We start from the raw sequence: 14,901 nt of genomic DNA, 5'->3' as shown, positions 1-14,901 counted from the left end.
CATTACTTTATATGTTTGAGTTTATTCAAGTAACTTTAAAATAAGCTTCCTAGGGATAATTTTATTTAAAAAAAATTTAAGGCTTTAAAATGTGTTGGGATTTCCTAGTTGTAGTATCTCAAGTGTATTTCACTATTAGGACCCTTCTTTGAAAATGTAAACATTGGGAGCTGGAGAGATGGCTCAGTGGTTAAGGGCACTGACTGCTGTTCCAGAGGACCGAGGTTCAAATCCTAGTACCCATATGTCAGCTCACAACTGTCCGTAATCACAAGATCTGACACTCTTACATAGACATATGTGTAGGCAAAACACCATATAAAATAAAGGTAAATAAACTTTAAAAAAAACATTTTTAAAAAAGATTTAACAAGAAAAAAAAAGTGTAATCATTGGATTATTCATTAATTCTAATTTGAAATCAAAGAACTTTTGGAAATCAGTATGAAAATCTGACATTTAAACTAAAGCCTGAAATATTAGAAGAAATTAAATATATTTGCTGGGGAGGAACAGCAAATGGAAGGGTCTGTATGAGAGAAGGATGAGAGTACAATGCCATGAGCACCAGGGGCAAAGGCGACCAGAACATATGTCAGCTGTTCTTAAAATGCATTTACTTACTTCCAGTAAGATATTAAAAATTATTACAAGTGCAAGTCCATAGTACAACTGAGAAATCAGTGGAAGATTGGACTATCCTTACATTGATTTTAGGACTTCTTTATTTTTATTTATGTGTTTTGTATGCACACGTGTGTGGAAGGCCGGAAGAAGGGGGAGTCAGATTCCCTGAAAGTGGAGTTACAAATGACTGTGAGTTCAGTGTAGGCGCTAAGATCGTAAGGCCTTTCCTTTGCGATTGAGGAGGCTTAGGCAGAAGATGACAAGTCCAAGGTCAGCCTAGGCTATAGAGGGAACTCAAGGCCAATCTGGGAAACTTAATGAGCCCCTGACTCAAATTCTAAGATATGGGCTAGAGATATTGCTCAGTGGTTAGGTGAACTTGTATAGGCTTGCACGAAACCCTGAGATCAATAGCACAAAATAATTTTTTAATTATTTTGCTGAAATATTGTTTGCTAGTTTTATACTTTTAGCAAGCTACATTCTAAGCAAAAATCCTGGACAAAACTATCCTTTAGAATTCCTAGGATGTCTCTGAACTATTTTCACACATCATGCATTGACTGACAGAGGGTTTATGACCATCTTTATCACTCAGACACTCTGCATCTTGCATAAGAGAGCTTACATGAAACCTGAGACTGTTGAAAAGATGGATTGCAAATACTCACGACAGTGAACAGAGGAAATCAACTTTTATAATTTATTGAAAAATGTTGACTTGGTGACTTTAGTGTCAGTCATAGTATTATGTTCAGCATATCATTGCATGTTTCCTTAATTGATGAAACAAATTAACTTTTATTTGTTATTAGTATATAAAATTATATTTTGTAATAATTCTACATAATATTCTGTAAATCTGATTAGAATTACCACATATTAAGTATGTAAATGATCTAAGATGTTTGATCTTAGTTCCTAGTCATTAACACTAGAAAATATGATTTCTCCTTCTGTGTGTACTTCTTATATATGCTGTGTCAGAAATTATAGAGATGTTGGATAAACTTTCACTTAAATTCTGTTTCTTTATTCTTTTCGCATATAGTACACCCCGATCTCAACCTTCCCTCTCTCCAGAGACTCCTCCTACTTACTACCCACCCCACTGCCATCTCCCCTCTTCTCCATATCCTCTGTTCCTCCATTTCACTTCTGAAAAAAGCAGGCCTCCCAGGCATAACATCTGAACATGACATAACAAGATGCAGTGAGACTAGGCACAATCCCTCATAATCAAGGCTGGACAAGGCAACCCAGTAGGAGGAAAAGGGTCCAAAGAGCAGACAAAAGAGTCAGAGGTACCTCTACTTCCACTTTTAGGGGTCCACAAAAAACCCAAGCTAAATAACCACAACATATATGCACAGGACCTAATACAGACCTATACAGGCTCCATGATTACCACTGCAATCTCTGTGAGCCCTGCTTAGTTGGTTTTGTGGGCTGTGTTCTCTTGGTAGCCTTGACCCCTCTTGTCTTTACAATACTTTCTGCCCCTCTTCCCCAAGCTCCAACTAATGTTTGGCTGTGGGCATCTTCTCCCATCAGCTGTTGGAGGAAGCCTCTCATGATGATGATTGGGCTAGGTACCAATCTGAGTATAGCAAAATATCATTAGGAATCATTTCATTGAGTTGTTTGTTTTGTGATTTGTGTGAGATTGGGGGAGTTGTTTATTTGGTTGGTTGGTTGGGGTTTTTTGTTGTTGTTTTTGTTTTGTTTTGTTTTTGTCTGTCATATTTGGTTCTACCCTAGTTCTCTGGGCTATCCAATCTCTTTTTTAAATTTTTAAATGATAATTTTTTCACATTACATCCCAATTGTTTTCCCCCACTCTTACCCTCCAGTTCCTACCCTCTCTCCCTCTTCTGCCCCATTCCCCCACCTAGACCCCAAATGGGTGGCCTCCCCCGCACACCATTTGGTCACAATCTATCAGGTCCCATCAGGGTAGCCTGCATCCTCTTCTTCCAAGGGCCCCCAAGGCCCACCCTGGCAAGAGGCAGTGATCAAATCACAGGCACCAGAGTTCATGTCAGAGGCAGTTCCCTTTCACCCCTGTCCCCACACACATGGACCATGAGCTGTCCATCAGCTACATCTGAACAGGTGGACCAGGTACCCTGCATGCCTTGTTGCTTTGTCTCTGGTTGGTGCATCAGTTTGTGCAGGTGCCCTGGGTCCAGATGCACTGGCCCTGATGGTCTCCCTGCAGAGCTCCTGACCCCTCCGGGTCCTTCCATCCTCCACACACACACATTCTTTCATACAACTCTTAACTCTCCTCCCATGGTCCGGCTGCATCCAGACAGAGTTGGACATGGTCTCCTTCTCAGTGTGTGGGCCTCAAGTTAGACCAGTCATTGGTTGGCCACTCCCATGATCTCTAAGCTACCATTGCCCCAGCGTATCTTGCAGCCTGAGCAGATTCTTTAATTGATGCAAACACTCTTTTAAGTATGTCATAATCCAGCTCCATGAGATCCAATGCCCATTTCTGGCCTGCTCCGGCACCTGTAAACACAACATATACAAACACTTATGCATATATACATAATAAATAAAAATAAAAAAATTTAAAAGACAGCCATAAGTTAACAAGTTCATACTGATTCCCTGAGTAAACATAATGTTAAATATTTCTAAAACTAACAACAATTTTCTTTTTTTAAAGTTTCCATTCTACTTGAAAGAGGGGTGTGGGTGTGAGTGTGTGGGTGCCACTATAAACATTAGTAAATTCTTTCACATATGTGTCCTAAAGATGTGACATATGGAGAAAGTCATTTGTATTAAAATAAATTGAGAGATATAAAAGGAGAAGAAGAGTGGAGTCTTAAAGAATGGGTGGGAAAAATCTAAAAAAGAAGAAACAGAAAATATAAGTATGTGTTCTGTTTGTGAGACACTCAGAACCCAAGCACTGTACCATTGTTTCCCCCCTACCACACATACCTAGCATATTTATTGTAGGATACCACCTTAAATATTTTTCTTGTTTGACTAATATTCTTCAACATCTCTATGCTTTTGAACTAAATATAAATAGTCCACGGTCTTGAGAATGGCTCTCAGAATTCTCTGAAGTTTTGTGTTAAGTTATATTTACAAATTTATCTCTAACCAAAGCCTGGGGGGAAACAGTCCTGTGCTGAGTGCTGAGTATGCCTTTCTTCAGTTGAAGATGGTCATTAGAATAGATTTTAAAATTAAGTTTCAAGAACTTGAATTGTAGCACAGTGGGAGAGAAGAACAGATGCAGGGGACATCCCAAAGGAAGACTTAATTTAAGGGGAAAGAGGTGTTGCATTTAAGACAAAGTAAGAAATAGTAGTTTGCTTTAAGATACGTAGCCTATATAATTAGAACAAATATTAATTTTAAATTTTTGACTTCTCAAGATGAGTTATAGGTTTGTAAGACAATATAAAATGTTCAGTAATACTAATGCTTAGTTCCATGCCTTTGAGATGAGACTGTTAAGGAAGAACTAAAAAATAAGGATTTAACTTGTTAGGTTTCCAATAAGTATGTAGAAGTCCTGATACACCTTACTCATACATTCATTCCTCCTCCCCTTCACGCCCTGTCTTCATAGTCTTCCTCCTCCTCCTCCTCCTCCTCCTCCTCCTCTTCCTCTTTCTCTTTTCTCTTCCTCTTCTTCTTTTCTGTCTCTCTCTCTCTCTATCTATCTATCTGCCTTTTTCTCTCTCCCTCACTCCCTCTCCTCCTCTCCCCCCCCCCCTTCCCCTCTCTCAAAAAATTTAATAGTTGCCTTCCAGGTGGGGCATGGATTTACAGCACCAACTTCAGAGGGGCTGAGTGGATAAAGATACACCCCAGTGGTAAAGTATGTATTTGGCATTCTTGAAGCTTGGAGTAATTCTCCAGAACCAAAAGAAAGCCACTGACTTTGAATTAAACGATTAAAGTTTTTGAATCCTGACAGTGAGCTTTGTGACCCTATTCAATTTTTAAATTTTATTTTCAGCTTTCCCATTTATAAAATTAGACCTCACAAGATTGTTTTGACAGCTAAGTAAGTTCATTTCCGAACATGCCCTGAACTGCCTGTTATTGGGAAGCACTGTATGTTTCCTAGTATTATAACCACTATTATCGTTATCTTTTGTTGAATGCTAGATTATAAACATATGAAAATGACCATCCATGTTGCTTATAATCCAGCAGACCATGACAGAGTTTGATACGCAGAGATAAATACTTATAAAGACAAATAATTTAGTATAAAAATTAATATTTCCTTTATTTGTATCTTTGTTATCCTAAGTTTTGTAGAAAATTCTTACTGTCCATCATTCAGATATTTATCTTAAGTAACTGAATAGTTTAGTTGTCAAATTACATACTAGGTGCTTTTCTGGATTTGTGTAAAATGAATATTGATTAACATAAATATTATTGTTTTGGAATAACCTTGGTGGTACTCAAGTTATTTTTCATCAATAATAATATGCATAAATTTGCCTTAAGTTCCATTTTGCATAGAAGACTAGCTTCTTTGGCCATTTTGATTTTTCTCTTTTGTCTTTTTGTTTTGTATTATTTTGTTTTGTGTTGGAAACTTATTTTAAGATGTATGAGATGCTTTAAGTACAATTTTCTCTACCTTGTCACCACCAAAATGAAGATTAAATGCTCAAGTTTGTCTATGATGAAAGCAGAGTAGTTCAGACTGATAGGTCATTTGAAGGAGCGTGAGCAGTGGACTTTCAGAGTGTGCTGGGTTGTCCCACATCAACTTGTGATGAGTGGTCAGTATTAGTGGAACTGATTATTAGTGACATGAGCCTCTCCTGGTGTATATTTATAATCCATAGCTTACTAATTTTAACAGCTTTTCCCTCAAACATAATAAACCTAAGAGTTACCGACTCAAGCTGTTTATATGGCTCATTTGAAAATGTAAAAGCGGGTTGGGTAGGTTTTTGTTTGCTTTCTTGGGCAACAGATGTTTACTTTCATTGGGAGTTGGTTATAAGTTATTATTTTTATTTAAAGGAAAAACAAGGTTTGACTCAGGAGTGTCTCTCTTTTCCTTTATCTTTCATTCTTCAGTTTGAAGCTAGAGGTTGAAACGAAAGAAGGATGGGTATAGATATATATAGGGTGGGTATAGATATATATAGGGTGGGTATAGATATATATAGGGTGGGTATAGATATATATAGGGATGAAAGGACAAAATGTGGGAAAGTGAACTCTATTCCTCAACTTAATGCCTTGTTACACACAAGGTTATTTTTAATTCACAGGTATTTTGTATATCGATGCAAAATAACTTTAAATTTTGATACGTTGATATAGAATTCAAATTTAAGATTATTTTTCACACACATTATATATATATTTCTACTCTAATATGAGTTATTGGAACCCATAACAACTCAATTATAATACAAGATTTACTTCCAATACTTTGAATGTGCTATTGCAAGCTGTTTAGGATTAGTAAGTTATACGAGTTAATTGTTAGTTGATCAAATCATGGTCATATCAATTACTAGTCTATTTTAATCACAAGACTATATATCCTAGGTATAACAGATAGATATGATTCTATAGAAAGATAAGGTAGGATAGTCAGATAAGGTCTTCAGAAACCCCAGAGACATACAGAATATGGCATTTAAAGATATTTTTATTATTTTAAAGATTCATTGACTATGAGACAGGTTAACTCCTGGCAGCACCCAGTCTACCTCAAAGAAGATGATAAACATCAAACAACCTTCCTACGGATATGGTTTCAAATGTGGCAAATAAGCCACTGGGCAAAAATGTCCTTGTTTCTACCACAGACAGAATTCTTCCTAAAAATGGGCAAGCCTGGATGCAGGCTGAGTCGACAGCCAAACTCTGCCAAGACAGGGTAAGCAAGTCCTCAATAGTTCCTGCCTCACAAATATGTCTGTCAGATATATTGGTCCGGAAGGCTGAAGGTGATGCTCCAACATTATAGAGAATTTTGGGTGACTGTACAGGCAGCAAACTGTGTCTGACATTTTCTCATTTTGGAAGCTGCTAACCTGCACTTCAGGTTTACTCAGGTAATTAATTTTATTCCTTCTCAAGGCTCTGATGGGGTTGAAGACCAGATAGTTTAGTCTTATAATTAAGCTTAGTTGTTTAGGGGTTAAGATGTTTTTAGATCTAGATAGATGTTTTAAGTTGATAATGATGAGATATGGTAAATAATGATTTACATTCAGAGTTTTAGACTCACCAAGATAGGAAAGATGTTTTCTTCAAGGCTGCCAAATACAAGGAGCCAGAACACTAAGAGTGTAACATTTCTATAATTCCTGATTGTTTCATGGTTCTTCTTGCTATAGGTAGTTTATTGTATATGTGTGTAATAATATAAATGTATATGTAAAAAATAAAAATAAAAAATAAATTTTAAAAACTAAAAAAAATGTAAAAAGCTATTTTGGGAATATTATTTTGTTGAATAATTTTAGAAATATAAATAAAGTCAAAGGACAAAAGCCAATACCGAAGTGGGTATTTCGCTACTACAAAATTTATTTGAAATTTGTTCTAGTCACTTCTTACGTAAGCACTGAGATCCTTGTGCTCACAGATAAGCAGAGAAACCTGAATGTTAGCACACAGGTCGTTCCTTCAAGGGAAGAAATTCAATACCTGTTACCTGCCCAGAAGGCTGGAAGCATACCTGCATTCTGTCCTGGTGACCCTTTGCACTGTGTGACCACATGAGGAACCCTCCCCCAGACCCTTATCATAATCTTGTTTTTCTCAAGCAATCATAAAACCCTTCCTTATGGAAGGTGTCACATGTGCTTTCCAAAGAGTTTCAATGTAGTAATGTCCAATTTTTAACTTTTTTTGTTCAAGATGTGTGTGTGTGTGTGTGTGTGTGTGTGTGTGTGTGTGTGTGTGTGTGTGTATGTATGCTTTATTGCACATCTAGGATTGAATTGTCACCAGAAAAGTTTTTACCAAATTGTGCTTTGCTTAAAAGAAACCACTCAGGGTCAGACTCCCAAGGTTTGAAGCAACACCAGCTACTTAGTCATGTTGAATCAAATTGCCTTCTTACTTTCCATGATCATCACTCTGCTGGCCATGGAGATCACAGAGACCCCTACATTCTTTATGACTATATTATATCTATTCTCACTCTGGAACTTTTTCAATTAGCTTGGCCTAGGGCAATACAGTGCTTGTATGTTTAAATTAAAAGAATGATGCCACACAGAGTGATACACACCTTTAATCTCAGCACTCAAGGAGACAGAGGCAAGCAGATCTCTGTGAGTTTGAGACCACTGTGGTCTGTATAATTGAGTTTCAGGCCAGCCAGGGTACATAGAGAGAGCTGCCACAGAGGAGGAGAAAGCAACAGCAATTCTGTGTATCAGATAACTTCAGTTTATGTAACAAAGGAGATAGTGATGAAAAACATACCTTACCCAAACAGACACAAATACAATTTACTACATCAAAATGGCATTGGAATATTTAATATTTACAAGATTTTAACTCCCCCATGAAACACTATACATAAACCTTATTTGGTTTTGTTTTTGAGACAGGCCTCTGTACCCCAGGCTGATCTTGAGCTCAAGATGGTCCTTTTGCCTCAGCCTTCTCAGTACCAGCATTACAAGCATGGTTGGCTCTGTGTGTAGATCTTGAGTATAAATCCTATAGAATGACAGTGGCCTATGAGTTTATGACACATACTGTGTTTCATAAGACATACTTTTATTTCAGTACCTGCTAACATCTCAAAATAAATTTGCGGAGACTTTTACATCTTTAAATTATTTTTATTTGCCTTTTTTGGTAAAACAACAAAATATTAGACATACAATGTATCCATAAATTTACCATATGGTAAATTGTGATTTTTAAATTGTGACCTGTTTGTTTATTCCTTTGTCTGTTTTTGAACCCAAGTTTCCTTTCATAGCTCCAGGCTGGCCTCAGATCTGTGATCCTGCGCCTTAGCCTCTAATGTTCAGCATTACAGGCATCTCTCGCAACATCCAGCAGGATACAATTTTTTTCCTTAATTTTTATTTATGTGTTTGTGTGTACCTGTTTGTTCATGCACCATGTGTGTGCAGTGCCCACAGAAACAATATAAGAGGGCATCAGAGCCCATGAAACTGGAGTTAAAGGCAGGCGTAAGTAACCTTATGTGGATGCTGGGAATTTAACCCAGGTCTTATATAAGAACATCAAGTACTCTTAGCTGCTGACCTATTTTCCAGCTCAACATACATTTTTCATTTTTCATAGTGTAATCCCAGCTAGCCTGGAATTCACGGTGTAGGCCAGACTGGCCTCAAACCCACAAAGATCTTTTTGCCTCTGTCTCTTGAGTGCTGGAATTAAAGGTGTGTGCCACCAAACCTGGCCCTGATATAATTTTTAATTCTAACAAAATACACATCATTTAAGTTAACTTCTGAACTATTTTTACTACGTTCAATAGTGTTAACGATATCCACAGTGTAACTGCGCTAGAATACGTGTATATTTTATTTATAATTACTTTTCTATTGCTTTGACAAAACACCATGACCAAGGTAATGTATTTAAAAAAAAGAAAAAACAAACATTTAGTTTGGGCTTTTGGTTTCTGAAAGTTAGGCTTCGTGATGGCAGAGTAAAAGCATGGCAGCAGGAATAGCTGAGAACTGCCATCTTGGTCTACAAATAGGAATCTATGAGGGAACACAGTGGAAATGATGTGAATTTTTAAGCCTCAAGGCCCACTGCCAGTGACACACCTCCTCCAACAAGGGCATGCCTCCTAATTCTTTCCAAACAGTTCCACCAATTAAGGATCAGTTATTCAAGCATCAGCCTATGGAGACCATTTATTTTCCTTCTAATCACCATATTTTATAAAGAAATTACTAAGTTATTGGCTATTTTAAAAACTTTTGTTCAAAATATAAACATGTCTCACTAATATTCAGTTTATGTTGTTGTATTCTTGTTTTAAGTATATATTATATGTCTACATCTACTTCCAAACTCCCCTTTTTTTTCAGTTTCATATTTTGATTAGTTCTCATTGTATTCTCCCTGTCTCTTTTGGGTTAATAGGAGTGAGCTGAGCCGACAGAAGCTTCATACCCAAGAGCTACTTTCTCAGCTAGAAATGGCAAATGAAAAGGTAGCCGAGGTAAGACAAGGACTCCCCATCTCCCCATCATCCTGGTCTTCATCCTCATGCCCCCAGGGTACTTTCTACTGCAGCATGATACACGTACTGTCGCATTTTAACTGTGCCAAGTCCAGATTAATTCTCTACTTGAAATAACTACATGGAAAAGTCCACACTTAATATAACGTGACTAAAATCTTTGAAAATCAGGGATTCATCATTTGTACATGGTAAAATAGAATTCATACTTTGGTATTAATAGTATAATTTGTACAGTGTTTTAGAGACTACATATTTTAGGGTCTTCTTTTTTTCATGAGAATCTCTAAGATTGTTTTATTTACCTAACTCTTCTTAATTTGTTTTACTCATTCACAAAAGGCACACTAAAAATATTTTTATCTAATAGAGCATACAAATATAGTATTAAGATAGATCTACAATTAGATCATATCTAAAGAAAGAACTACTCTTTTTTTTTTTTTTTTTTTTTCCCCTTATGGCTTTATAAAAGCAGTTTCTAGTCTTAGGATTCCTAGAACTCTAAATGCTTTGTGTATGTTCTAGCTTCAGTTCTGTGCAATAGAATTTTATTAGTATGGATATGGCCTGTCCTCCATTGTCATCCACAAGAGGCATAGTGAGATTATCACTCTTAAATATCATGACATTGTTGATATGAGACACTTAGAAAATAAGTAAAGATTTGATACTGAAATGTTCTTTAGTACAACTTCCACTTGAAGAAATAAGTAAAGAACATAATTTTCAACACAGTAGGGCTAACTATATTTTCTTTAAAAGATCAGACTTGACCAGTCTACACTTTATTTTAACCATTATAGTAACTATATAGAAAAAATATATAGCTATATTATAATCTGATTATAGATATTAAAATGATTATTGTAGATAGTAGGATTGCTCCCCAAGATTTCTCTAGTGTATGATGTGCCTTTTAAATTTTTAAACTTAAATTTAATATTTAAACAACTTGGTTAGTTAGTACAGCTGATATAAATTTCTTTATAGATTTAATTTTGTTTTGGAACATTATTAATTAGATAATTTTGTTTTGACCAAATATTTCAGTGTTGCATTACTAGGCATGGTATTCATTCTAATCCCTTCTGAGACAGAACATTAAGAACTGTTTAGCTCTTCATAAAAACAAGAGTTTTCAGCCATTACCTTATATTCTCTGGATTCAGTTAAATTCCAGAAATTTTACATAATAATTTTATAAATATCTTTTTTCAGATGCATTGTGCCAAGAAGGTAAGTATGGAAAAAGAATACATTTCCAGTTGAGAGATTGTTTTTAACTTGTTGAGATGTCAGTATGTAATAATGGCTTAGTGTCTGTATTAGGGTTTCGACTGTGAAGAGTCACCAAGACAACTTTTATAAAGGCTAACATTTAATTGTAGCTGGCTTACAGTTTCAGAGGTTTAGTCCATTATCACGGCATGAAGTGTGGCAGCATCCAGGCAGACATAGTGCTGGAGAAGCTGAGAGTTCTACATCTTGATCCAAAGGCAGCCAGGAGGAGACTGTCTTCTGCAGGCAGTCAGGAGACTCTTCTACACTAGGTGGAGCTTGAGCACTAGACCTCAAAGCCCACCCTCACAGTGACACACTTCCTTTAATAAGACCACACCCACCATGGGCCAAGCATGCAAACATAAATCTAAGGGGTCCAAATCTATTCAAACAACTACAGGGTCATATTATAGTTCCTCCTAGATCATGGTATTACAAATTCGGCTATATAAATAGCATAAAACTGTCCTCGTGGTTCCAGAAGCAAGAATGTGTGTGCAGTGTTGGCTTCTTTGGAAGATTCTTACCACCTTTCTCACAACTCTGGCAGCCCCAAATAATCCTTGCCTTATAGGTGGTGCTTTCTGTGTATTCACAGTGTCTTCCCCGTGTCTGCCTTTGTGTCCAAATCTCCTATTTTCATGAAGACATCAGCCATGCAGTACTATGGCTCACTGTACTCACCTTACCTTAACCGTCTGCAAAGACTATTTGCAAGTAAGGTCACATTCAAAAGCACAAGAGATTAGAACCACAGCATCTTTGGGTGAATATAGTTCAATACATGACAGTGTCCAACCCTAATTGAGCCTAATAGCTTCTGCAGGATACAGATGTCTTTGGGAGCACATAGAAACAGAGTTACTGAAGCTGTGTTGTAAGGCCCAGTGCTTGCCTCCTGGTTCTGAAGTAGTGATCAAGCACCACAAGGCCAACAAACCAGAAACTAAGATAGTCTTGTTTTCATTTGTGATTTAATTTGCTTTTTAGTCAAATTGAGTCTTTGATGATATGGGGGGAGGAAATAACTTAGGACAGTGATTCCCAACCTTCCTAGTGCTGCGACCATTTAATACAGTTCCTCATGTTGTGGTGACCCCAACCATAAAATTATTTTTGTTACTTCATAATTGTAATCTTGCTACTGTTATGAATCATTGTAAATATCTGATAATCAGTCCTTGTGAAAGGGTCATTCAACTCCCCTCCCCAAAAGAGGTAGTGATCCAAAAGTTAAGAACCACTGACTTAGGAAGAAGCAAGATCAACTGTAATGTTGTGCCTATAGCTTGGAAAATACAAATACACAGATAATGTTATCTTTATTTTACAAGTAATAAATGATGTCCAGATTTTTCATTGGCGATTCCATAAAACATGTCCATATCACATTTGGATTTGAATTTGTTTTATATTTCCCCTTAAAAGAATGAAAAGTTAATTCTGGAACATCAAGAAAAAGCCAACAGACTTCAGAGGCGTCTAAGCCAGGCAGAAGAGAGAGCTGCTTCAGCGTCCCAGCAGGTAGGGGCCGTCCTCACGCTCCAGGCCTGATAAGCATCCTTCATAGATGAAAAATGGCAGAATTCCACAGAAATTCCCAGAGAAGTGATGATTTGATCTTTACTCAATTGACCTGCATAAAATTAGTCTCTGTAGTACTTGAAAAAGTAAACTTAAAAAGATAAACGTCTACACCTACATCTAGAACTACCATGTCTAGTAAGTATATGGTAGCCAGAGATAACTTTTTAATTGAAATTTAATGAAATAAAAACTTAAGACCATACTAACCAAATTTGAAGTGTTGGATAACTGTGTGGCTAGCAGGAAGATACAGAGCATCACTGTCTGCACAAAAGCTCCTGCTACATAACACTGTACAGGACATAATGTTCTATCCAGAGTCAGGTAGATACTCACGTCTGTATTTAAAAGCATCTTTCAGACAACTCTAACGGTACTTTATTTTTATTTTAGCTTTTAAATAGAAAAAATTTCAGGTACTAGTTACCGTCACTTAATGTACATTTGTATATAACTAAATAAATTCAAAACACAATATACAAACTTAGCCACTGGGGAGTATTTTACAAAGTATAGTATATCAGTAAAACTCTTAGGTAAGTAAAGAATCATTTCTCATAATGTACCAACATTTCTTTTTATATAGTATATATAAATACATATTTAGGCAACTGGATGGCTAGACGGATAGATGGATGGATGGGTGGGTGGGTGGGTGCGTGGATGGAACGATGACAAAGCAAATCAAGTCAAACATACTATTAATTAACATTGAATATAAATGTACTGTATCATCAAAGAGTATTATTCTTGGCCACTGATGTCATGGCATGTTGCCATTTAGTAGCTATGTGGTGGTGTTGTCATCATTGTCATTGTTGTCATTGTTGTTGGCTTTTTTCTTTGTTTTGAGACAGGGTTTCTATATAGCCCAAGCTGCCCTGGAACTCACTATGTCAACCAGGATGACCTGCAATTCACAGAGATCTGCATCTCCATCCTAAGTGTTGAGATTAAAGGCATGCGCCACCACACCTGACTTTCCTTCTAGTTTTAAAACATTAAAAACCATACAAATACTCAACACTTAAAGATCAATGAAATTGTGTTCAGACAAGAATAAGTTTGCAGACATTAAAAAAATAAAGTAAATCTAATATACAATTATTTCTGAAGTAGATCATCTAAGCAGTAAAAGAAAGTAGATTCAAGCTTTTTTACTGCTAAGGAGTATGTTTCTCTCTGTGTGTATGCGTATGTGTGCACTCATTTAGAAAATATATATAAATATATACATATAGATGTATATGTATGTATATATTTCAAAACTACAAGCAAATGAAGGAGGTACCTTTTGCTTATAGTTTTGTGACTTGGGGCGATGCTAGAAGATCTCAAGGTTCAAGGCTTGTCTAGACTATATAGTGAGACTCTGTCTCAAAAAACAAATAGGTAACTAAACTTATGGCAGAGGTTGAATCTGAAGAGAGAACTAGAATAAAAGACAGTTTGGGGAAGGAAACGTGCCTTATGCTATGTGTTGTTTGTGCTTAGGTCTTTTTATCATATGGACATATAAGTAACCCCAGTTAATATTCAAAGATTATGTTCCCGTTTTAGACTTGTCTTACTTAAAGTCATTAATGATCTGGTTACCAGCACCGCTTTATATTTGCCCAGATTGAATTTGTGTTTGAGACACTTTGCTGATTAACTTTTATCTAAATGTTTTCTCACCATCTGTGGAATATAGGAATTCAGAGTGTATCACTCTGAGCTATAGACTGTCATATTTGGCATGCATTTCTCTAATGTGATGCAGACACTTAAAGAGTAAACTAAAATAACCACATGAACAAGACCTCTTTCAAGGTCCTTCCAGTCAGACTTCTGAAGAGCTGTTAGCTGTGACATAGCAGCACTATGCTTTGTCTTAGTCTAGTACTCTCCACAGAGAAACTACTTACTGAATGTTTATTTTGTTTGCAGCTCAGTGTGATTACAGTGCAGAGAAGAAAAGCAGCCTCCATGATGAATCTGGAAAATATTTAAACATATTCGTAGTTCACTGACAGAACTGTAGAGTTGGAAAAGCTGTTGTACCAAAATGTATTGACATGGAGAAGCCTGCCGAGAATGGTGAAAGCTTGTGTCATTTTGCATAAGCATTTTCCATTCTGTTTTGAGGGTTATTGGAAAACAGAACAGTGACAGCTTCCTGTAAGTAAAAAAAAAAAAAAAAAAAA

At 36.5% G+C, this 14,901-nt stretch overlaps 1 protein-coding gene across 1 annotated transcript in view; it reads left to right on the top strand.

The window, feature by feature from the left end:
* Sclt1 (sodium channel and clathrin linker 1) overlaps positions 1-14,901 on the top strand; it is a 135,354-nt gene extending 120,453 nt beyond the window's left edge. Inside the window, exons 19-21 of the mRNA XM_051157761.1 lie at positions 9,745-9,823; positions 12,557-12,652; positions 14,645-14,901. Coding sequence (XP_051013718.1) covers positions 9,745-9,823; positions 12,557-12,652; positions 14,645-14,707 — 238 coding nt within the window. The 3' untranslated portion in view covers positions 14,708-14,901. The remainder of the gene's footprint in view (positions 1-9,744; positions 9,824-12,556; positions 12,653-14,644) is intronic.

This window comes from Acomys russatus, chromosome 15 (genome assembly GCF_903995435.1).
Source record: "Acomys russatus chromosome 15, mAcoRus1.1, whole genome shotgun sequence".
Classification (NCBI taxonomy): Eukaryota; Metazoa; Chordata; class Mammalia; order Rodentia; family Muridae; genus Acomys; species Acomys russatus.
Note: the sequence above shows the minus strand (reverse complement) of the source record. Positions and strands in the feature narration are given on the sequence as shown.